The sequence below is a fragment of the Mustela nigripes genome, chromosome 1 (genome assembly GCF_022355385.1).
Source record: "Mustela nigripes isolate SB6536 chromosome 1, MUSNIG.SB6536, whole genome shotgun sequence".
Taxonomy (NCBI): Eukaryota; Metazoa; Chordata; class Mammalia; order Carnivora; family Mustelidae; genus Mustela; species Mustela nigripes.
The window spans coordinates 227,677,702-227,703,378 of NC_081557.1; the positions used below are offsets into that span (position 1 = coordinate 227,677,702).

Below are 25,677 nucleotides of genomic sequence, written 5' to 3' on the forward strand. Positions count from 1 at the left end.
TCTCTGTCAGTGTAAACATGGAAATTTACAAGGGACTACTAGGGTCTCAAACGAAATGGAGGTGTAATCCAATCACCGCCCAGTATGTGTCACCATCCCATTTCATACTAACCTTGCTAACCTCTGCTATAGGAATCATACCTTTGGAGAGATGAGTGAGATCTCACAGACCTTAGCACACAGTAGGAGCTCAACATTTTTAAGAAGATTGATTTGAGAGAGACAGAGAGAGAAAGAGAATGTGTGCGCAAACGTGGGGAGCAGCAGGAAGCAAAGGAAAAGGAGAGAAACAGACTCATCACTGAGTGCAGAGCTCCACGTGGGGCTTAATCCCAAGACCCTGAGATCATGACCTGAGCAGAAATCAGGAGTTGGGTTCTCAACCAACTGAACCACCCAGGCACCTTAGAACTAAATGTTTTTATGTGGTTCAGTGAAGAAGGAATCACAGGAGAGGTGGTTTCAGAAGATAGGTAAGAATTAGGCAAACATATTCCATGGAGCTGAGGTTTCAAATGAATGTCTCTACTTCTTCACAAAAATGGCAAGCCTGAGGGAACCATCTTTGTAGCTTTTCATTAAGGTAATTGACTAAAATGTTTGATTATTATGCATATTTTGGTTCATGATCTTTATTTGCTGAGTAAATGCATTCCAAGTCACATTGGTATTTGCCTGCAGTGTTCTAAGGAATTTCTTAATGGGTGAGCAAAGTCTACTTTAAAATCACTGAATTCAACCATTTATTCACTCATTCAACACACCTATCTTCTTACAGTTTCAGAGAATTGAACTGGAAAGATACTATCATTGGCCACAGCGTCTTCATTTTAAAGTTTACAATGCTAAAGCTGAAAGATTAGTCTTTTCCCCAGATTTCACACTTAATATCAGAGCCAGTACTTGAATCCAATTCTCCTGATTCCCCCATTCAGAGTTATTTCCAAAAAGGACAAGAAATAGCAATACAGGTTAATGAATGACAATTGAATATAGACTATATTCAAGGCACTGTCATTGAAACAGAGGTATAATGGATAAACAGTGTTTATGAGGGCACCACTGGTCCACAGTGACATTTAAAAATGTTATGACAACAGAAAAATTGTATTTTTTTAAATTTAATTTTTTACACTTTTATATGGTTGAAAAGAATTTTAAGTAACATTTCACAGAGTGGGGAAATTATATGAAATTTGAATTTTCATTTCCATAAATAAGGTATTATTTGAACATGGCCACGCTCATTCCTTCGTCTCTTCAGTGGATCTTTTTGCACTACAACAGCAGAGTTGAGCTGCGGCAGAGAATATGACCTACAAAGCCCAAAATATTTACTTTCTGGCCCTTTACAGAAAATGTTTGTTAATCCTGGGCTAGGTTTAATAGAAGTCAGCAAATAGAGCAAAAGATAGGTCAAGCAATTGTGTTGGTAATATGGAGGATCTACAATTTGGTTTTAAGGCATAATATCTATTTTTGGAGTTTCAGGGGAAAGAGAAAGTTTGCATGCATTTACTAAGAATGATAGGCTTTGGCTATTCTGTTTCCTGTTAGTTTTCATTATGGGGGAGAAATAGGAGACCCATTTGTATTTTAAGTCTAGAGAAGTTCTTGCAGTAAATACTGAAATTCATTATTTTGTTTCCACTCCCCAAATCAGAATATAGTAGGACCCAGGTAGGAATGACATGAGGAGAAGTTACAACGTAAGTAAAATAAATAACACTTTTCCAGTACATAGTGGCTACTGTTTTAATACCAACAATCATTGTTCCTTTGCAGTATTAAGTATTTGTAATCTACTGGACTAAGAACTACCAAGTATCCTCTGCATTCTTAGTTTTCTGTGGAACAAATAATAATGTCAAACATGAAACTGCATGCAAGTCAAAAGAATAAATGCAGTTAGTTAACTTCTCTTTCCCCAAATGAGTGTTTTAATTAACTAGCCCAAGTGTTTCAACATGTTTCTTTTAATACCCTTTCATCTGCTATTGACTTGAAAGAAAGAAAAAACTGTTTGAAGTATGGAAAAATATTGAGATGTGAGCAAAAGAAGATGCCCCTAAAAAGTTTAAAAGACCTGATTAAGGTTTCTTTGAAGGTCCTGCCAGATATATTCCATCTAAAGTGCTATGGAATCCTAGATATGTTTGTCCAGTAGCCACTGACGTCAGTTGAAAATGTTTGCAAATTAATCGAGTACCTGTGCCTTTGCAAGAAAAGACCTCACAGTCTTAGATAGATCCTCTTTAAAAATAAAACGTAGTGTTCCTTATGAATGCTGCAATGTTCTGCTCCATACCTGCTTCAGTGCTTTATGACTGACAAAGAGAGTCATTAGAAGTCTGTTTGATGGACGTAACTAAGTGAATTGGAAAAAATAAAAAAAAGCCTTCTCAGCCCATTCAGAAGTAATTGATGTGACTGAGACAGCTGTATGTGAGTTCCAGATAAGGAGACGATTTATGAAGAAGCTATTGAAGCTAAAAAGGAAGGTGCAGATTTAAAGTTCTCCATAAAGTTGTCTGTAAGACACAGAGCAGTATTCAATAAGGAAAGAGATTTAACTTGAAGTTCTTTCCACTGGCATCCATAGTGTCCTATCCACTTGGAAATAAAATTCCCATAAATGTGGTGTCACTAGGTTATAAGAAATGAACTCCAAGGGAAGAGTTTCTGCACTCTTACCCCAATGCTATGTTTTTCCTTTTATTATAAGTAGTGTATATAACAGGATATTCCCAAAGTTCACCTTCATGGTTTTCCCTTTTCTAAAATTGGCCACTGTCTGATCAAAGAAAACCCTAAGTATTTATTGTATGGATTGTAACCAGGAAGATTTTGCTAATGTAGGCAGAAGGCAAATATTTTTAATTGTGTCTGATTGTGAGACATCATATATGCTTTCATGGTATGATAGTCCTCTTTTTAATCAATCTAATAATTAAGAATGAAAAAAAACAAAAGTTTTATTACTATCATGTATTTGTAAATATGCATGGGATCTCTGTTGTTTTTCTTAGAAACTATCAATGAACTTTCTCATGAAGATTTTTTTTAATAGGTCTCATCTAGTAATGCCATATATATTTGACAGTGATTGTATTCTGAAAACAGAAGAGCACATTAGTTAGTTTCAAAATTAATTTTCTCAAAGTTTCAGGTTATGAAGAGTACATGTGGGGTGCCTCGGTGGCTCAGTGGGTTAAAGCCTCTGCCTTTAGCTCAGGTCATAGTCACAGAGTCCTGGGATGGAACCCCGCATGGGGCTCTCTCTGCTCAGCAGGGAGCCTGCTTCCCCGCCCATCCCTCCTCACCCCCGCCTGCCTCTCTGCCTCCTTGTGATATCTGTCTGTCAAATAAATAAATAAAATCTTAAAAAAAAAAAAAGAGTACATGTTCTTATGTCAGTACTTTCAAAAAGATGTGATTTGATAGGTCTTTAAAACTTAAAAAATTAGTGAATCTGCAAGATAAAATAAAAATGAGACAGTTGTACTTATAGTAAAATTTGACATCAACTTTCTAGATAGCTAAATTCTTTTTTTTTTTTTGAACATTGCTTCAATCCTCTCTTTTATGAATGTGAAATGTATTGACTTGACCGCCTTTGAACCCTCTGGATAAGAGCAGGATGAAATCTGGGGTAGTTCATATTTGAAGTAGAAATTGTGATAACATCTCATGTGACCTGTAAGCCTGTTTGACTGCCTAGATTTAAGTTTACTGTTTGATAATTTGCATTATCAAGTAAGTAGATCAATTTTATAAAGAATAATGAATCAAATGCTCACCACATTTTCCCATCATGAATGCTTTACCCCTTGCAATAATGTCTTTAGGTAACAAGCCTTATTCTATAGCCAAAATATGATCTAACTCCTTTCCTCATCAAGCAGGCTGTATTTCTCCTAATCCTAAATATACTCATGTATCAGTTTTAGCATCTGCTCACATTTTCCAGAAAAGAAAGCATCAAAAATATTAATGAGCAAATGTATTTATTGAATGTTACATTGCAAAACCCACAGCACCTGACTTAAATCCTTAATTGCTGTGTTTGTCCTTTCCAGTCTGTGTGATTAATTTTATATGGAAATGGTAACTGCATTCACACATCTCTTACAAGGGGCTCATGAACACTTCTAGTGAATTTGGGAGAGAAGAAAAGAGGCAGCCATTCTGGGTCCACCACAGTAGGCAAATTAGAAGATAGAAGACATCCCCATTAACACTTCTGCCTATTTCCCAAGTGAACCGTAGATTTTCAGAATTCAAAGTGAATAAAGTTATACAAGAATGGAGAATGTTTATTCTAAGTCTATAGGAGTTTAAAGCAATGCCAACCTGAATGTACTTCTATCAGCTGGAGCCTGGGATAACAATGAAGATACACTTTATGCCCAGAATTGCATATTATCTGGAGTTACCACTGAATATATTTGTCACAACTTTTTTAAAATATTTGAAAAGTCCCTATAGTAGGGTGTGTCTTCATTTGCAACTCTTCTCTGTATCAAAATGGGGACAAAGAATAGTTGATAAATGGCATTTCCAAATAAGTGACTGTAGACGTATTCAGGCCCAATTGATGATTAGATGCAAATACTTTTTGTAAAATTGGTGTCATTGTATGTACATATTTGTTTTACAAATAACTTGCATATACGACAATAAAAGCACTGCATTAATGGTATAACTAGGTTTGAAATTTCATATGAATTTTTAAAATTCCATTTAGAAACTTGGTGACTTAGTGAGCCAGCTTTATATTTAAAAAACAACAACAGCGAAACACAAGCAGACAAGGAAAAAACAAAACAAAACAAAACTTTAAACATAATGGGAAATATCACTCTAGTTACATAGCTGTGGCCTGAGGTATGATACCTTTTATAGTATATGTCTTTGAGGGAGCTTAAGGCTCTTTTTATAAACTATCTCCTCATTTCTCGGAGAATTTAAATTAGTAAGGGGTAGGTATTATTAGCTCCATTTTACAGACCTTGAGCCCAAGGCATAAGAACCAAAGGTCAGCTAACTTGTCTGAGGTCAATAGCGAATCTATAGGGTTGTTTGGAATAAAATTTTCCTTTTTCTATTATTTCTAACATAACATTTTTCACACACACACACACACACACACACACACACACACACAATGCATGCAATTACCTGACATGTTTTACTGTTTACCTTACCTTTGTACTTTTATTTTTAATTTAATTTTTCTCTTAATTCTTACTTTACTTACCTTCTCTGATTTCATTCATTCCTATTGTACCTTATGTTATGAGGCTTTTTCTCATGTCTTCAAATATTTACCTTAAGGCAAATGCTTTCGATAGCCATGAAGAAAAAGATAAAAATGAGCATAAATAAATAAAACTCTTTACACAAATCTTTTTCTTTTAACTGCAATCCTACTACTATCTTATGTCATGCTTTAAAAATTAGGAGTCTGTTCCTTCTTGCTCCATTTCCTCATGTATTTAAAAATTGATCTTTTACTTCCTTTGCTCTAATCTCATAGAATTATTCTTCACAGTTTAGAGATTTTAAGGTAACTATGACCTTCTAATGGATGAATCCTATGAGTATATGGTAGTCATAATTCCTCTCCATGTCTGTGATGAATTTGATCATATAGGATTTTCTTTCTTTCCAAAAATGATCTGCTTCTAATCCTTCCAAGTTTCAAAAGCTATCTGTTTTTCTTATCAACCCCCCCTTTTTTAATCTTTTGCTGCTGCCCCCAAATGTGGAATCTATAACTGATCCCTCAAATATATGTTACCTATCAAAATTATTTTAGAAGTCTCAACCCACAACTCCCTCCTTTGCAATGCCTACCCTAAATCCTAAGTAGGTTTCTTGGCATTTTGTTAGATCAGTTTCACTGGAAACCTAATCATATTCTATATTATCTGTTTTTATACTCCTATTTGATTTCAGATTTCTTAAATTTGTAGAACCATTGTTGGGACACCCGCAAAACCCTAAGGCCCTATAATGAATATAGAACAGACGTAGATACGGTGAAACAATGTCTAAATCCAAACAGCTCTATGTTATAATGGCCTTGCTGCTCTTCACCATTGCTGTTTCTCCAAAGTTCACTGTTTCCTAGCATAATTTCTCTGCCTCCAACATTTCTTCTTCCTACTCTTTTGCACAACACTGTCAAATCATGTCTTCAATCTCATTCATTCAATTAGATCATTCATTTCCTCCCTAGAATCTTTGATTAACACTCCCTCTTGTGTATAACTGTCACCAATTTTCCACTCATAATTTTTGGAATGCTTTTCTTGAAGACCCCTTTATTGCATTACTTATTTACTTTTTGAACACATCCTCACCATTTCAACATGCTAGAAGACTGACACTCTTTCTCATCCTCTTGTGCTTTTTTCTTCTTTTTCTTTTTCTTGAAAAAGACCACATTGTCTTTGCAAGGCAAGAAACCATTCCTCACTCTGGATAGAAAAATAGAAAGCTCAGATAGCTCAGGTGACAGCAAGTCTTCATGTCCATACTTTTGCATCTCAAGATGGAGCCATGGTTCTAGTTACTCTCCAGGGAAACCCTATCCATGAGTTTTTAAGGGACCACCTGGCTTTTTGGTATAGTTTGTTTTTGTCTGCTTTCATTTCTAGGGTTTCTCCTTCCTCTTTCTTCAAATAAGTCCCTCTTTGTTACGCAGAGGGACTTTACAAATTACTGATATCCAGTCCCACCCGGAATGCTGATTCATTGGGTCTAAGTTGAAACCGTGTCTTGGCTTTATGTTTTTTGGCAAGTTTTCTGGGCCATTCTAAAGCACATCTAAGTTTAGGAATCCCCACATAAACCACTCCAGAGTATTAATAACAAACAGTGATAGTTACATATATAATGCAAATCCATTCTCTCTGTCATGTCACACAGTCAACACAGTACTTTACATTTCTTATTTAGTCAGTGTTTCTAGAATCTATAAATCATGTGAATTATCTATCTTAACTTATGCTATAAAACCTATCTTCTCAATAGACCCAATCTGATGATGACTGATGGTATGTAAATACTTGTCTGTCTGCCCATCAATCTGTTTCTCTGGCTCTACCTAACATCTATCTATCTAGTTTGTATCTGATTTACCATTGGAATCAAAGCTTAACCCTTGCACCAATGAGTTTTCCTTCAGAAGATAGGATTCTACACTGACTTGTTCACATTGCCAAATCAAATACTTTGCCCCAAGAATTTTATCAAAATAGAGCTTGAGATAGTAATATAATGCTGACATTGTATTATTGAATTCTAATGGAATTATATTAAATGTGGTTAAAAATGATGGGGTCTTTCATGAGCCATTGTGTGATATTCTTTATTTTGGATTTTTATTATGAATTATTTTTGTTTCATCCATTACACGTTATTTTTTTAAAAAGCTTTTCATACAAAATGAAGCATTTATGAATCTAAATATTTGTTATTATATAAATAGATCTTAGCATTTTAAATTTATAACTTTTCTTTCATCATTAAATTTAATATGCAACCTAAAATAATTTGTGATAATTAATATACAATCAGTATAGGGTAAGAAATGAAGAAAATACACAGATTCATAGAAGTTGTTATACAGTACATGATAGAAAAAATATTATTTTATTTTTGACATTTTTCATTGCAAACATAACCTATCACCTTTGTGCTGTCCTATCACTACTTTTGGTGGAACTAGCATTTAATCACAGGTTCTGAGTTTACTACCTTCAGCTAAACATCACCCTCTCTTCTATTTTTATAACAAAATGTAACAACATTTCTCATAATTTCTTATTTTTTCCTTTGTCAACTTGTTGACAAATTATGTGTTTCTGTATTCATTTTGATCATTCCTTTTGGGTTAATGAAGACTGATTCTAAAAGATTTGAGAACCATTAAAGTAAAATCGAGAACAGCATTTGATCCTCCTTTTTCCCACTCTCTTTCTTTACGCGTGTATATTAACCCCTTGCTGTGTCTTGAAACGATATGTCTGAATAACCAATGGAGTGCTTGCCTAAATTCAGTATTGTCATTTAAAGCTCATTGTTCAGTAGTATTTGCTGAGTGTTTTCTGTATGCAGAGCAATGTGGTTTTAGGAAACTATCAGCAGCCTTGTTTCTTAGATGAGACTGAGGAAATCCAGATAATTTGCTGAGAGTGATAAATAGAAAATAATTAAAAGAAAATATGTGCACATAAGATAAAGCATAACAAATACAAATTAATTTTTATATTTACTTGTATATATAAAACGTCATGCTACTGTAAAGAAATGTGAAAGTATTAGTGAAATAAGATTACTGTTTCTAGAATTTCTTGCCAGTAAATATGGGGCCATGTTATATATATACTTTTTGTACTAGAAATATTTCATAATTGTTTTACTGCAGTTCCAATTCAGTGAAACATTATAAAGAAGAGAATGTGCTTTGAATTTTTTTCCCTTAGAAAAAGATTCAATGGTTTTAAAAGATTTATTTTGAACTAGAATGAATATAGAATTTTATGAAGTTTGTATACTCCAAATAAATACATGAAAGATAAGGTACTGGTTAAGAATGCCAATAATGGACAGTATTCCTAGCAAGTCTTCTGAGACAAGATACAAGGAAGATTTGCAGAAGCATGTGTTTTTCTGTAGTAAAACTGATTTTTTTAAATTTGGAGGAAATTCCATAACTCTTCATAACTTTCCCTTTAATAACCAACATGTGTAGATTATCATTAACACTTTAAAAATTATACTGGTCCCAGTTGTGACTAGTAATTTGTACCATTAGTATTCAAGTTATAAAACTGCAAAAAAGGTTTTTTACCTTTCTCACTATTTTCTGGCAATGTTAGTTTTATGCTTTATTTTAAAAAGAACCAGATGAGTTATATGTTTAAAAATTGCTATTTTCAAATAATGCAAGAATTTTTAATGGATATAACTATTTCCAAGGATAATCTCAGACAGCTATTCCAGAAAATTTTTGTATTTTTTTTTCCAATTATTATGTATGTAGCACTATCAATGCATGAGATCAGTTTGTTCTCTGAATGAGATGAAAGCTTTCAATTTATTTTGTAGTTACAATAATCTGTAAATTCCACACATAGTAAATCTTCAGTGCAGCTGACTTCAATGCCTTAGTAAATTGTGAGATCCAACTGGATAAAAATATACAACACTTTAAAGATACAATTTAAAGACAGTACATGATGTAACTTTTTGTTTTTGAACAAACTGTAAACAGTCATAAGCGCATACAATTAAGCTTTTTGGTTTATTTTGTATTCCCTGGTTAAAGAAAGGTTTATCTATTATTTAAATACCACCTTTACAGTTTTTAATATGACTGAAGTAAGAAATATATTCCTGTTTTCTAGCACTGCATCTAAATTCCTATTTATCAGTTGTACCTTAAATAGTTTAATGCATCTGTCGAACACTCGTTTTAAAACCATTATATCATATAGACAAAGTTTTTAAAGCTGAAGTTTTAAAAAATGAATTCTTGCAATGATTACTTCAATATTTATTGCCTTCCCAAATCAGTGACACTTGTTTTTATAGAGTCTATTGTGAAAAGCATATTTGAAGTGACGACTACAGAACGGAAGAAGGTTGACTATGTGGGACTAATATAGATTTAAATGTGTGTTTTAGTGAAATTGACATTTTCTTATCTCTGTTTCAGAAGGGGAATTTCTCGTGCTTTTTGTTTGATTTTGTTTTGTTTTTCTCCATAATAAAATCTAAGTTCTAGGCCTTGCCTCAGATAATGCAGTTAACCAAATAGCTTTCAACATCTCTAAGCATTTTGTATTGAATTAGTCGTCAGTAATCCTTGATGTATGCAATGTATGTGTTTTTTGATAAAATCATTTACAATCTTATATTTTAGTGACATTCAGAATCTTTTCTTTTGCAGCCATTTCGTAGAGTGACGTTTTCTGTTGTGAGTCAGCCTCAGGACCCACATCAGGGGTCACTGCAGAGTTGCTATGACAGCGGGCTGGAGGAGTCAGAGACACCAAGCAGTAAGAGTTCATCAGGGCCAAGGCTGGGTGCCCTTCCACTCCCAGAGGACAACTATGAAAGGACCACGCCGGATGGCAGTGTTGGTGAGGCAGAGCATATGGAAAATGGTAGGGGCAAACACAGCATCCACACACATAATCACGCTAGTGAGCCATAATAAGTAAACTTGCAAGGGTCAGTCTAAAACCCAAATAAAATAGCTGACACTAAAACTATTTTATCTAAAAAAATAAATATTTGCTAAAGGACAGAAATGCCAAATAAAGGAACATAACCTTGCAGATAAAATTCACCGAACTTGCACCATCATTTTAAAACAGCCTGTCAGAAATAAACACATTTCCAAATAAATCAGAGTAGTACCTGCTATGAAAAAAAAAAAACAACAACTAAATTAATTCATAATACCTAAACAATAGCCATTGAAAAAGGTCTTGTGTTATTGTTTTCTTCTATTCATTTTTGTCATGCAACTATTTCTTCAAATGCAATTGTCCAGCCTTAGTGAAAGGAAATGACAATAAACACACCTTGCTCTTTCTTCTCCTAGGTATTTATTAAAGCATTTGTGAACCTCTCTTTTGAGTGATAGCTGAAATGGAGTCAAACAAGAACAGTGTTATCTTATTCTCCAGAAATGTATTGTAAATCCTATAAGAACTCCCTTCTCCTTTAAGTATACATCGTGTTTTTTTTTAATTTCATTTTTGTGCAAGGTAAAAAGAAGAAAGCAAATTTTAGTTCTATATGTTCCTATCCTGTTGTGAAATGATTCTCATGAGGACCACATCAATTGGCCTCCTATACACTTTCTTTTAAGTTATAAAGTTAGATTGCAAATAGTATTTATAAATCTTCTCACACTTGTTTATGTTCCCCAAAACAATTAAATGATGTATTTTTTTGGATTTCAGGTTATAAGTAAATGCCTGAGGAGTAGGCTTGTGTGAAATAATGGAATGGTAAATTTTATGTCGATTTTATTATTATTTCAAGTGTAAAAAGAGATTTGGTTATATGTAGGGGAAGGAAGGGGAATCACGCATTTTTATCTCTAGTGAAAACTTGAAATGGATTTGTCTTTCACCATCCCAACCCCCAAGTGAAATAAGACATCCCAACTTTCTGTTATATACCAGTTTCTTTAGTGTTGGTATGCAAATAGAGCATATTAATGCAGGAAAAGTCTGATTTTCTTGAAGTTTACCTATGAATATTAAAACCAGTTTTAGAGAGTAATAGATTATAAATGACCCCAAGTGAAATTATGGCTAAACTAAATCATGTTAAATAATTATTTTTCCACACTGTTATCTGGGTGAAAAGATATGATATCAGGGTCTGATGATTGATATCCCTCTTGATTAATAATCCAGAGTTCAAATGGCATTTTGCCTTATGGCTATAAAGGCATGCTTATCTGTGTGTATGGTGGTGTATGCTTATGTGGATGGGAGCTTGATGTGGTTTTTAAGAATTAAGTTTTTTTAGTATCTCTTTAAATAACTATATAAAAATTTTGGTATGAATTGCATTGCTGATGAATATATTTCTAAGGCAAATATGATTGAAATGCTTTGCACAAAAGTAAAAATTAAAATACTATAATAATATTAGACACACACACATACACCTAGGAAGGCAGAATTGATCTAAGGACATTCCTATACCTGTGATTACCTTTTGATGATATGATACAGTTTTATTTGTGTTTTAAAAAGTATCTCACAATAAACACCATAATGTACAATTAAGTCTTGAGTTTTGGATGTCAGCTATATTAACAGAAAGGACTTTGTATCATTGTCATTATATTCACCTTTTAATGTTATTTTTCTCTTTTTTGAGTTTAAGGGGATTCAACACCTTTAAAATAAGTAAGAAATGACAAGTAAGAAACATAATTATATATGGTAAACACATATTGGTTACTTTTTAGGAAACATAGATGGAAAACTTAACAGGTGAACTTGTTAAGAAACTAGAAAGTTGCTGAGAAACATTTGCCAAGTAAGGCTTTTAGTTATTTTTTATAACCATGTTTTTAGTCTTGTTAACAGCAAAGACTATCATAATAGAACTGATTTTTCTGATTTTGTATGTGACTGACACTTGAAATTCAGTGTAATATAATCAGTTGTTATCAGTTAGCTGTGATTCATGTTAGCCCTGCTCTATAGGTAATGACAGAAGGAGATGTGATTCACTTTGGGTGATCCAAATGCAGTAGTTGACATTGAATAAGTTTTGTTGGGTCCAGGTTTTTAGATTTCTATCTAGCCATAAAGTACAATTGTGTTGCTTGAATTCTGGTAATTTTATCTTCAATATTAATGGATCATTCTGACATAAATAGAATTGGAATTGAAACCTGTCAAGTATTCATTTGTCGCATTTAATTGGAATCCAGGTAATCTGCAGTGTTTTGCTTGGTTAGGTTTTAATCAGGATTTGTATTGGATTTTCCATGAAAATACAATTTTGGATGCTGTCCTAGTTCCTAATTATTATTACCTCAAATATTTTCCTTGAATTTTAACCTATGTGAGCAATGCAGTTAAAACTGATTTTTTGGATTAACTTCCATTGTAAAGTTTAGAGGATAATTTCCAGTGCAATAATAAAACATTCCAACGTCATGATGCTACCTGGGTATGTGTTAGAACAGCTAATGATAAAAATAAGTTTTCATAGATGTTGGAGTAAGGGAGTAACTAAAAATAACTAAAATAACTAGAAGGAAAATTTCAGTAGAGAGGGAGTGAAATACACTTATGTTCTTCAAAGGCTTTTATTTGCTTCCCATACTTTAGCATAATAAACACAATTTCATAAAGAGGGCCTGTGGATTAATAAGCTTTATCCTACATTCTAACCCACCTTACTGCCAAATGATGAATGAGGTTTTATTCTCTTATCAGCTTAGGAAAAAGAATACACTGTAAGAATCAACACAATTTCATAAAACCTGAATCTAATAATTAGAATGAGTCCCACTATTTTAATAATTCCAGATCCAGATATTTACACCCTTGGGTCTCTGAAAAACAGTAATGGAAATGATGTCATTAAAAATATTTCAAGAATTTGTTATGAATTGGACATTAATTCATGAAAAACATCACTAATATATTTTTCTTTGCTCTTCATGAATTATTATCAATATTATGATGATCTCGTGTTGATCTTTTGATAAGATTGGGGAAATTAGTTAAGTATTATTTGAATAAAATACACTGAATGGGATAGGATATTTTATTTTATTATATATTATTGGGAGTGGGCAGAGGGAGAAGGAGAGGTAGAATTTTAAGCAGTTTCCATGGCCGGCGTGGAGCCTGATGCAGGGCTCAATCTCAGAATCCTGAGATCATGACCTGAGCCAAAGGGATAAGATATTAAAATATGGGGTTCATGGTAGGAAGTTGAGTAAAGATAAAATATTTGATAATGCAAATATTAAAACAATTGAAACCCATTATAATGAATTCATAATTCAAGTGAAAAACAAATATTGTTTAAAAACATCATCACATTAAGAGCATAAATTGACTATGCAAGAGCTTGCCCTTGTCTACCTCATGCAGTTGTCTTCAGATTTTCTCTTGGAGTGGTATTCAATGGTTTCTTTAGATCTATTGTTAGTTGACAATTGACCTTTGACTTCATGCCATAGTCTACTTATTCTTCTCAGTTACCCCCTGAATTACCTTTGCAAGTCCAATCTGGCTTTGCTATGTGTACTGTAACCATATACAGTGTTTAAAAACTCAGATAAAGGAAGCACCCCATTTGACCTCCAATCGCAATTTTGCCTTTAGGATTGGGTAGGTCACTTACTCCTTCTGGATCTGCTTCTAATCATCTATAAGGTGGTTAACAGAAATCCAACAATCTGTGATTTTTTTCTTTATATCCAATTTTCCTTAGATGTTTTACTCTCCAAATCAGAAACAGAGCTTTGGGCAGATTTTAAAAAGTTAAATAAGGTAAAAAAAAAAAAAAAATGACCATCTAAAATGTCTAATTAATTTTATGTCTCTTGGTTTTCTCAGATATTTGAAAGATAATTTTGATTTTTATACACTAATATTTCTGAGCCCCCCAATTCCATACTTTCTTACTTTTTCAGAAATATGTAAGTTAGGCTTAGTCATTGTTTCATTCATTGTCCTCATTCCACAAGCGTTCAGTATTATTTAAAGCACACTGGTTTTGAGTATTAAACCACGGTAGAGTTCATCACAAACTCATTTTGTATCTGCCGTGGACTTTTCACATTGCTTTCAGAAATATTAAGGTTTGCTGGAGGGGGCAGGAGTGGGGATAGGATAATTGGTTGATAGACATTAAAGAGGGCATGTGATGTAATGAGCACTGGGTATTATATAAGACTGACGAAAACTGACCTCTACCTCTGAAATGAATAATACATTATATGTTAATTAATTGAATTTAAATAAAAAATTAAAAAAAAATACATGTGTATGATTGAAATTGGAAATGAAGTACCGTTTTTATATGACCAAAGGTAATAAGAATGGAGACTAGACTCATAACTTTGTGTGGGATAAAGGGCTCTCTCTCTACCTTTCTCCCACCTACCCAGTTTCCAACAGTCACTTTTAAGATCCTGCCACCTAGTCACTGTTAGTTTGTTTTCAGTTAGATTGAATTAAGTAGGAAGGTTGTGTCTTCCATCTTTCCAAAGATGCTCAAACACTTCTTAATAGCCTAAGTCTAATACCTCAAAACAAATGCCCTGCAAATGCACCCCCCCCCTTTTTTTAAAAATTTCTGCAGGAAGAGACTCGCATACCCTGGAAAGGATTCATTTGCATGGTTCTGCTTTTCAGCCTGGCACTCTATTGCCAGAGGTGGACTGAATTTTCTACCTTTCCAGAAGTAGAACTTTTCTAGAAGTAGTACTTTTCTACTTCTCTGTGACATGGGTTTGTGCCTCCCAAGTCCACATGCCCCCCTCCCTGACTTCTGGAGGACTTGACTCACTTCTGCTTCTTCATGGTGATTAGAGATAGAAAGAGATTACAGAGACTGTCTCCAATAAAGATATGGTGCAACAGCTTTCCAGTAAATGAACAGCACAGTTTAAAAGAATCCAAAGAAGATACTATCCTAGGGAAGAGACAATGTTGTGGATAGAGTATAGTGGTTTAAAAACGAGGCTCTGAAATCTAATATCATTGGTTTGAATCCTGTTTTTTTCTCTTCCTGGCAATGCTGTTTTCTGACCTCACTTAGCCCCACTTCCTTCGATAATAAACCTTATTATTGTAGAAGCAACTGAATGAGATAATAACACCTAATAATTTATAAATAAATAATGAGTCGTCATAATTCCCCATATTCATTGGTGGTAGAATTATTTACTATTATACAAATAGTAATGATAAATAATACTGATTATTATTAACTTCAGGTAAACTTGACATAACAGAATAGCTTAGTCATGAAAGCATCATGAAAATGTTTTGTCTCACAGTGATTCACAGACCTGTACCCTTGAAACAAATAATACATTATATGTTAATAAAAAATAAATAAGTAAAATGTTTAATCTCACAAAGATAGCAATTCTAAAATTATTGGTAAGGACCATATTCTCACCTTGGATACCTTTTAGTCAATTTCTCATTTTTGTGGTTCGTCAAGGGGTAACACCAAGGAGCAGATATGTTTAAATATATCAAGGATGTGAAATGAAAGAAAAAAGAAGATTCTGTCCTCTGGCAAGAGGAGGGAATGAACCCTACTCTTTTTGTCCTTTGTCATTCAAGGTGGGGAGAAGCCCTTATTACCTTCCTATACTCTTTTCTCACTTTTTTAAAAAAAATTTATTTATTTATTTGACAGACAGAGATTACAAGTAGGCAGAGAGGCAGACAGAGAGAGAGAGGAAGAAGGCTCTCTGCCGAGCAAAGGGCTTGATTCCAGGACCCTGGGATCATGACCTGAGCCCAAGGCAGAGGCTTTAAACCACTGAGCCACCCAGTGGCTCACGCCCCCTCTTTTCTCACTTTCAAATATTGTTACATTTATGCTCAGTGTTGCAGTTGAGCGCATATCCTTCAGATGTGTGTTTCCCTTCGAACCACTGAGAAATATTCACAGTGACAGGGAAAACAAGCTGAAAAAAAGTGTCCAATTAGTATGCTTACCGAACTCTCAGCCCTTTCTTTTTTAATCTCAGTATTAATAATTAACACTGATAAAATGTGTGGCCATATTATCCTTTTTATTCTAATCTGGTCCTTTAAAACTAGATCATTCTGCTGAACCCTTATGACATTTGAGGATAGAATGAGCTCTCATCAAATCTCAAAGTGACTATAGAGGTCAGTTAGTTTCTTTGTTGCCTCCAGACTCTTGAATCATTTGCTTATCCGAATTTCAGCACACTTGTTAGATAATGCATTCTATGTTTAGCTTCTTCTTTAGTTAGGGTATCCTCTCCATGTTTTTTGCATTCTTTTTTGCCAAAAGACTTATGTACTTCCATTCCTTCTCTGACTTTTGTCTGGATATGTATAGCAATTTTGATGTTGCTGAAATATAACAACACTCTTATGCATATTTTGCATAGTAAAGAAACACTAGAACTTGTCTTTTCAGGTGTCATCAGCCCTCAACCTCAGAGGTTAGTTCATTTAATGAGAAACTGCTTCACTTCAATATTCCTCATTGAGGATTTGTTAACTCTTCTACTGCAGGGATTTTCTTTTCTTTTTTTTTTTTTTTTTTTAAAGCATTATCTTCTTAAGTACAGCAGGATGGTATTATTCCTGGCTCTTATTTAATGGGTTAATTATATACTAACATATCTGTGGTTATTCCTTTGATTCAACAAATATGTCTTAAAAATAAAGTATGACCAAGGCTCTCTGAGGAAGTTGAAGTGAATGAGAAACCATCTCTGCTTCAATGGTGCAACTCCTTATGTTGGGGAGATACAACTGTGATTTCAGTAAATTCACTACAGTGTGAAAAGGGGAAAACTCATTAGAAAAGTTCAGAGCAGTGTAAAGAACAGAGAAGGGAGAGGAAAACTCTATAGATGAAATGATTTTAAATACCCTTATTGGAATTTTTACATTATAAACAGCGTCTTCGAGTGGAAGAAGGCCTTAAAATGGTATCTGCATTGTACCTCCTTTTTCTACCTACCCATCTTCTACATCATGTAAAAATAATAATTAAATTGGTCTGGAGGTTTTACGTTAAGCCAGGTAAAGTGAAATTATTTGTTTAATTTTTCTAATCAAGTTATTGTTTTTTCTTTTCTTTCTCTTCCCTTGCTTGTTCTTGTTGCTAAACATAATTACTTCAAAAACTCTAGAATTTATCAGTGATGAAACTGGCAGCACACACTAAAGCCAGGTTGAAACTACAGAACAGATTAATTTTATGTCTCTCTTCTCGTTCTGCTTATAAACACGGATCATTAATTAAAATATGTATGATTTAAATAAGGTCTTTCAAACTTAATAAGGGCCTGTAAATAATCTTTCGAAATTATTGTCATTTCTTTTCAGAAGACCAATTATATTACTTAAATTAAGAAGGTGATTAGAGTAGATTACAGAAGATCGGATTAGATTAGTTTTATTTTTGCAAAACTAATGCATATCTTGTGTTGTAGTTGCAAATTGCTTTTGTGATTGCTGTCTTAAGATTCAAGTTAAGTTCATGGGTTTTTTCTTTATGTCACATTCCCTTAATATCTGAAATTTAGACTACAAGAGGTTTGCCTTGTTTTTAAATCTTGTTTCTGGTAAGTTTTTACTTAATTTATGCATGTTGATTTTGTTTTTGTTTTTGTTTTTGTTTTGTTTTGACATTACTCTTATTATTTTGCATGCCTTCTCATTACTGTTCAGGAAGTAGAATTATAACTTTATTACAAAATGAGGATATATTTGAAACACATGCAAATTTAAATGCTTCCTTTAAACAGATTTTGAACTGCTAAAATTCGACAATCAAAAAAAAACCCACAATTTTTTTATTGGGTGTTCAAATGAAACTGTGGTGAGTGCTATAAAATGTATTGGTAATAAAAGATGGTAGAACAGTAGCCTGCTGTTTAACAACGGTCTATGTGTTCATTTATGTCATAAAATATGTCTTACAATTTTATTTCTGCTCTCAAATGCTCACCATCTATGTTGATAAGGTAATCAGGGGACCCGCATATGATCTGAGCCTGGTAAGCTTCTCTGAGGATGCATTCCTATGAGCCATAGAGTGTAGACTGAATTATGCCCATTGTTTTTATTCAGTATGAGACTGAATTTTACCAGCCCAGCATTTGTAGCAAAAGGTCATAGCAGTCATAACTGAAAATTGTGTACAATGAATGGGGAGTTTGGAATACTCTGAGAATTCATTTAGTTCAGTAACCATTTGCTGAGCATTTACTCTATGCAAATTCCCATGAAGGATCCAAAGGTTAATGCTCTCTGCCTCCTAAGCATTTGAATATCATGGTAGAGAATGACATGTGTAGACGTAGATATTTAAAAGTAAAGGCAAGGGAACCTCTATGGAAAAGTTAAAAGCTACCACAACCACAAGATGATGAGCTGAGGATATGAAAAACCACAGCCAGGCTTTGAAGAATGGATAGGTAGGGATTTGATAAGAGAAGTATGGGTATAGTTACAAACAATAGTGAATGATGTCAAAGAGATCAACTTGAGAGGGCGGGGAAACAGTGGTGCTATTTTACCAAGTTGGCAAAAATGGAAAGAATTTCCATTTCCAGGAGAATTAATCTGATTAAGACATGTGGACTTTAAAGTACTTTTGAAAAAAATCAGACAATATCAAGCAGACCATTGAAAATGTCCATCTGAAACTAGAGAGTATACATAAATCACAGAAATATAGCTTTTGGAGTCACTAGCACCCTGGTGATTATGAAATCTTGGGAACAATGAGACCATCAGTGAAGCGGATGCCACTGAGAAGAGATGATACCCAACATGGAATCAAAATATTGAAATTTAAAAGAATCTTGGAGAAGTAAGTTACAGTGAAGGTGCCTGTGAATGATATTTTTTAAAGGCAAAAATAAGCTGTGGCAGGTTGAGGGGAAATTTAGAATTAGGAAAGTAGGGATTATCAAACATCCAGTGATACAGAGATGAAGGAAGCAGATACTGGATCTTGCAGACCTTGATAAGAAAAAAGAACTAGAAGACCCAACTGAGAGAGATGATTGTTTTTTTGTTGTTGTTGTTTGTTTGTTTGTTTTAAGATTTTATTTATTTATTTGACAGAGAAAGAGAGATCACAGGGAGGCAGAGAGGCAGGCAGAGAGAGAGGGCAGGCTCCCTGCTGAGCAGAGAGCCCGATGCAGAGCTCCATCCCAGGACCCTGAGATCATGACCTGAGCGGAAGGCAGAAGCTTAACCCACTGAGCCACCCAGGTGCCCTGAGATGGCTGTTCTTTACATTCTTCTCTCCATTGACGCTGTAAGCTATTTGAGGACAGGGTCTTTGCCTTGTTGACTTTAGCATGATATGACTGGAATAATCCCTACACACAGATATCCAAAAAAATTGTTGAATTTAGTTATATGGTCTTAGGGCCCAATGTCTCTGATAGGGATTTAGTTGAAGTGAGACTACGGAGAAAACTGAAGACCAGGAAGTATAGTGTCAAAACACACTTGAGAATGTTTTTTCAGATCAAATAAGTCCATTATAATGTAATTATCAAACACAGGGGTATGGTTGTTGCATCCCTTGACACCAATCTTAATGATTTTTTTTTTTAAGGTTATTTATTTAAGAGAGAAAGGTGGGAGGGGCAGAGGGAGAGAATCCCATAGCAGACTCTGTGCTGAGCATGGAGCCCAGCATGAGGCTCGAGCCAAAACCAAGAATTGGATGCTCAATCAACTAAGCCACCCAGGTGCCCCTTAATGAGTTTCTAATTATCTTATGCTCCCATTGTTCAGAATTATTGTTTTATTCTTACAAAATTTTCTGAAAGTACTACAGAGTCTGAAATTTCTATGGAACAGGTTGTGTTATATTTCCTTGAGTGATATATCAATTATTCCTTTAAATTACTTTTTTGCCTCTAATATCACTTTTATGTTTCACTTTATGTGGGACCATCATTTGTCCATCTCACTGTCTTGAAATTTATATGGTGTCTGACTAATTGTATTTTTGTTGAAATCCCATAATAACATTTTCCTGGTTATCACCAAAACTTTTTATTTTGTAATTACAAGATTCCTGACAGTGTAAGACTGTTATCAGTGATTGGTAATACTGTGCAAATAGATGTGCTTCAAAACAGAAAATAATGAAAAGATAGTTTACTTGAGAAATAAATTCAAACAACTTAGTATAAGGACTCTCCAAATCCAGGCTATTTTATATGTAAACAACACCACAGAAATGTAATGACAAAAATGCTTATCACAGCTAGTACACCATGAAGGGGAAGAAATGCCTCCAAATATGTTATGTGCAAAGAGTTACTAATAATGATTTGTCAGGCAGATGTCACTTTTGATGTTGTTTTTATCTAAGCAAGGTCAACCATCAATGTCACATAAATTTATTCTTTCTCTGTGTTCATTGTTGCTTAGTAGGAATTATGAATAGGGATTTTATTGATAAAACTTCTCCCTTCCAGTGCAAGATGATCTAAGCAATTGCTGCATAATAATTTCCAAATAAAAATACAACTCCAGTTTAATCACACATACACTTATTTGGTTTATCAGAAATCTCTAGACATATCCATTTTTTGGCTTGGCATATGCACTCTCCATTGTCCTGAAGCTTTGAATAGAGAGTATTGGAATGTAGGGTGTGCCAAGAAAAGACTACCTGTCTGGTTGCCAGATGGACTCTAGGAGCTACCTGGCAATTTTTTCCCCCTTAATCTAAGAACCAAAATTTTATCAGTGCACAGAATTATATAGAGCTGAGACCAATTTTCAACAATATTACAAGACCCTGATTTCAAAGTTGAGCATCCGTTTATCAAATTTTGAGCAGGAGAATATCCCATTCAAAAATAGGGATATTCCTGCTTTTTCTCTCAGAAGGTATTCTTTATCTCTAAAGAGATCCAAGGCAAATCAGCATATCTCTTTAAAAGATTGCCGGGTGAGGGTGAAATCAGAAGAGGGAGGGGCTTTATCCAGACCCATGGAGACCAGATGAAGCCTGCTGAAACACATCCACCACTGAATGGATCATGTCCTGAGAAATAGATTGCTTTGGCTCCCTAGATTCAGGGCATCTTTTAGGACTGGGCACCAACTGAGATCCTGGGTCCCTAACTTGTGTTTGTTGTTTTTTTTCCCTTTAATCTTAAGGATTTTCATATTTTTCTTAAAATATGTAAATCACTTTTTCATTATCAGCTTTAAGCATGTTTATATAGCCAGACTTCATTCTTCTCCTTGCTTCTAGTTCATTCTATAATGTGTCTTTGCATGATCTAAACATTCAGCCAGTTTTTCATCAGATCTATTGTTTACCTCAGCAGTTAACTTGCTGTTCCTCTCCAGTGGGTGACACCTGACACTTAAAACTGTGTATCAAAAACATCTCCCAGAGTGATACGTAATTTTCAACATTGGTATTTCTAAACTCATAATTTCTCAGATGATTCTTACCTAAAATAAATTCAATCTTCAATTATACAAATACTTGGAGGAAATCGAGTTTTAGGGACTAGTGCTTCTTTTCTCCCTTTACTTTAGTCGGCACAATGTTAACCATACATCATCTTTAAACAGGTGATTGAAAGCAACATGTTCACACAGAACCATATTTTATCAGAGTTCTTCGCCTTGAGCTTCCTCCCCTTCATTCAGTGTGATCAATTGTGTTCAACCTTCACTAGTTCTTTCAGAATTCAATTCTGAGAGGCACTTCTAGTCTCCTGGACAACATTGGTTCATCTCTTTCTCCCAGAATAATGAGGTTCTAAAATCTAATTCCTGCCTATTTCAGCCCCAGACTGTTTTTATCCTCTTTTGTGAAATCAAACCCACATGCTTTTCTTTTATAGCCCAGGTCTCAATATTACCTATGTCCTCAGGATCAAGTAACTATTAAATTAGTTCTATCAATTGTCCATGGGTTTAGAGGTCCCCATGTGTGTTTTTCTTATGTAACTACATTTCATTTCAGAGCACAAAGTGCAGGACTTTTGACTTGATTACTTAGCCTATGCTTTTTTTTTTTCTTCTTTTTAAGTCTTTGAAAATACTAGGGAAAATACGTTACTCTTCTTTACCCAAATGAAAAGTTCTGAATTTCTCTGACATTTCATTCCTGAAGGAGGATTAGAGGACTGTCCCACAGACTGACTCTGTGGTTTCATATTTTTATTATTTTATGCATTCTAATAACCTTACATCTTTATCTTTCCCAACTTCACCAACCCATATACATTTTCTCCCTTGTAATATCTCATCTGTGACATTTTGAGGATCAAGTGATTCATTTTCTATACCAAAAGTCATTATATGTGAGTCTTTTTAGACTACCAAGTTCTGTATTCCTTTTGAGGTAGCTTTTAGAAAAGTCTGTCTTATAAATGTTCAATTATAAAATGTCCTTCTTAAATCTAACTTAATTCTTCTGTTATAAGATATAATACATAATAATACTATATAATAATTATATATGTTAATATTATATATTATATTTATATATCAAAAGAACTAATGCCATAAGTTTAAGTCTTTGTTCAAGCTCCACCACATTTTCAGGAAAGGAACCTGGATCAATACACAAACTTCACTCACTTAAAAATGGGAACAAGAATTCTAATAATTACACTCCTATCTTCCTTAAAAGGTTTTGTGCAGTTATACCTGAACATTTATTTTTAGATACTCAGCATTTAACAAAATTATATCAAGTTACTACCCTACTATGTTCAATTGTTTATATACATTTCACTTTTTTTTTCTGGTTCTACAGCTTTTTCTTTTCCACGTCAAACTGTTGTGTTCATAATATTTAGTAAGTGCATGATTGTTTCCTTGCCTACAAAAATGTTCAGTGGCCTCACATGTTTTGCCCAAAAGGTAAGTTATTTCCTGACCCTTTTTGAAATCCATATTGGTTTTTAAGGCTAAGAGCAAATGGCTCTCTATGTATTGTGAATAACTGCCAATATTTATAATACGATTCTGTGAAAACCACAGACAAGGAAAGCTTATTAATTGTTTCAGATTTATTTTCTGCAGCTAAGTAGCTTCTGTCTTTAAGAGGCCTGCATATATTTTCCTGGATTTATTGTGAAAGAGTGGTAAATGACAGAAACCAGTAACTCACAGAGATATTCATCAAATAATTATTAAAGATCATTCAGTGCCCAGCGGCAGAACAGTTCTTGAAACTCTGAGATTACAGATGACTCTCAAATATTCATGGCAGTGAGAAAAACCTTGTAAAGGATGATCGCCAATCAGAGTATGGATAGATTCTGCTAATTAGGCACCGATTCATAGCTCTTATTCACTTTTCTACTTATGCTGCTAATTAAGCCAGATATATTTATAAATGTAGAAATCAACTTTTATGGAGTATTTGAGATAATTTTCAGAGTATAGTGCAGAACAACCCAATTACAATACAATTCAAGCAAAAAGGACTAAAGGGATTTTAAAGGGAGGTCATCATGAAGTATCTCAAATGTCAGAGACAAATGAGTTATAGACTTATTCACTCCTGCTCGCCCATAGACACACAAAGCGAGAAACACCAGAAAAGAACAATTGACCATAAAGTGGGTATTATACCTACATTAAAGTTTATTGGAATGATGAAATAGTGTCCCTATTAAGTATCTAAAAATAAATGATAAAAAGATAAGGTAAATTGAAATAATAAACTAATAATTTTATGGTACATTAGTGCCAACCTGAAGATTCTACATATCCATTTGCTTTGTGGAATCACTGAGGAAGGTAATATTATCGGCCTTTTTATAGATGATGATACCGGGAAGAAGATATGCAAAATTGTGGTTAATAACTAATAACACTAGGTGCTCAATACATAGGAGTTATTATTATTTATCACCCTTGCTTTTTGCTATTAGCGCCACAGGGTTATATTTGCACTACTGCATTTAAAGTTCATGAAACCTATTGCAACTATGATAATTATTTCTACTTTAAAAACATCTTTAAGTAGATTAGTTATATTTTATATTTAATAGAAGCATTCATTTATTATGTAGTTTTGAACAAATCATTGATCTTGTGTCATTATCTAAGGCAGAAAAGCCATTCCTTAAACCTATTTTTCAGGGACATTAAGAGAATCCCACTTTTTATTGTGTGATTTATAAAACACAATGCCTGTTTTATGCAATTTTGGAAAAGCAGTATTATATTTCATCATTGAAAACCACTTTAAATCGGGCCTTGACAGAAGTGTTGAGATCTGGGATCATAAGTGAAATAGTCAAGTTTTTATATCATAAAAATCAGGAAAAGCCTAATAGATTTTTTTCTTGTCATAATAATAACAGAATAATAGACTCAATATCATGAGCTGCTTGATGAAATACAGTACTCAAAATAAGGTAAGGATTAATACCAGGTGCTTTATTCACTGGTGGTACTTGATAATTCTGTTCCTTATGCCTGTACCTCATTGGTAGTTCATTCTGCACACACACACACACACGCACAGGCACACACACATCTTAACTGCACCCTCTGCCAAGGCTGGGAGGGTGCTTCACTCCATGGAATAATGCATATGCATAAGAAAATACAGCTTTAGCAGCCTGCTTCTGGAGTTGGTCCCATGCCTCCTAAAGATTGTAGAAACAAAGCAATTAACTTTTTAATTATGCAAACCATTCGGTAAAGTAAGCACTAAAAAGATGTTTAAGCAGTTTATTTAATACTTTTAATATTGTCTCAGTAATGTTGGAAATATCAAAATAAGCTAAAACAGGCTAAATGCACAAACTCTCAGAGATTTATTTTAAATGTCCTCTTTGCAGGATAAATATAGGAAAAAAAATGCTTTCATACCCACATTGCTTCAAAACTATTAGATTGTGTTAAATATGATTTTTATATAACATAATCAATTTAGAAAGGATCCTAGCTATTTCAAGACGTGGGCACACATATTTTTAACTACAGCAGAAGTCCCAGACCTTCCAATGGAATTTTTTTTCACTCTTTTAAAAGATTTATTTATTTATTTATTTGAGAGAGAGAAAGGAAGAAAAAAGAGAGAGAGAGAAAGAAAGAAAGACAGAGAGGGAGGGAGGGAGAGAGGGAATTGGGGAGGCGGGAGTCAGAGGGAGAGGGAGAAGCAGGGTCCCAGCTGAGCAGGGAAGCCTATGCTTGACCCCAGTCCCTGGGATGTTAACCTGAGCCAAAAGGCAGACACTTCAGGTCTTTGAGATCAAGCCTGCTTCGCCCTCTCTTCCCTACTCCTGTTCTCTCTCCCTATCTGCCTCTGTGTCTGTCTCAAATAAATAAATAAAACCTCTAAAAACAAACAAACAAACCCTTCCAGGGAGAATGATTAATTAGGTTACTCAAATTTAAAAAGAAGAAG

The 25,677-nt window shown here is 34.1% G+C and overlaps 1 protein-coding gene across 6 annotated transcripts in view; it reads left to right on the plus strand.

The window, feature by feature from the left end:
• Nucleotides 1–25,677, plus strand: part of PCDH7 (protocadherin 7) — a 421,951-nt gene that overhangs the window by 186,728 nt on the left and 209,546 nt on the right. For 3 of the 6 annotated variants that reach the window (XM_059382122.1, XM_059382165.1, XM_059382156.1), the window contains exon 2: nt 9,965–10,181. In XM_059382122.1, coding sequence (XP_059238105.1) covers nt 9,965–10,181 — 217 coding nt within the window. The remainder of the gene's footprint in view (nt 1–9,964; nt 10,182–25,677) is intronic. The other 3 variants (XM_059382138.1, XM_059382147.1, XM_059382132.1) reach the window with 2 other exon arrangements.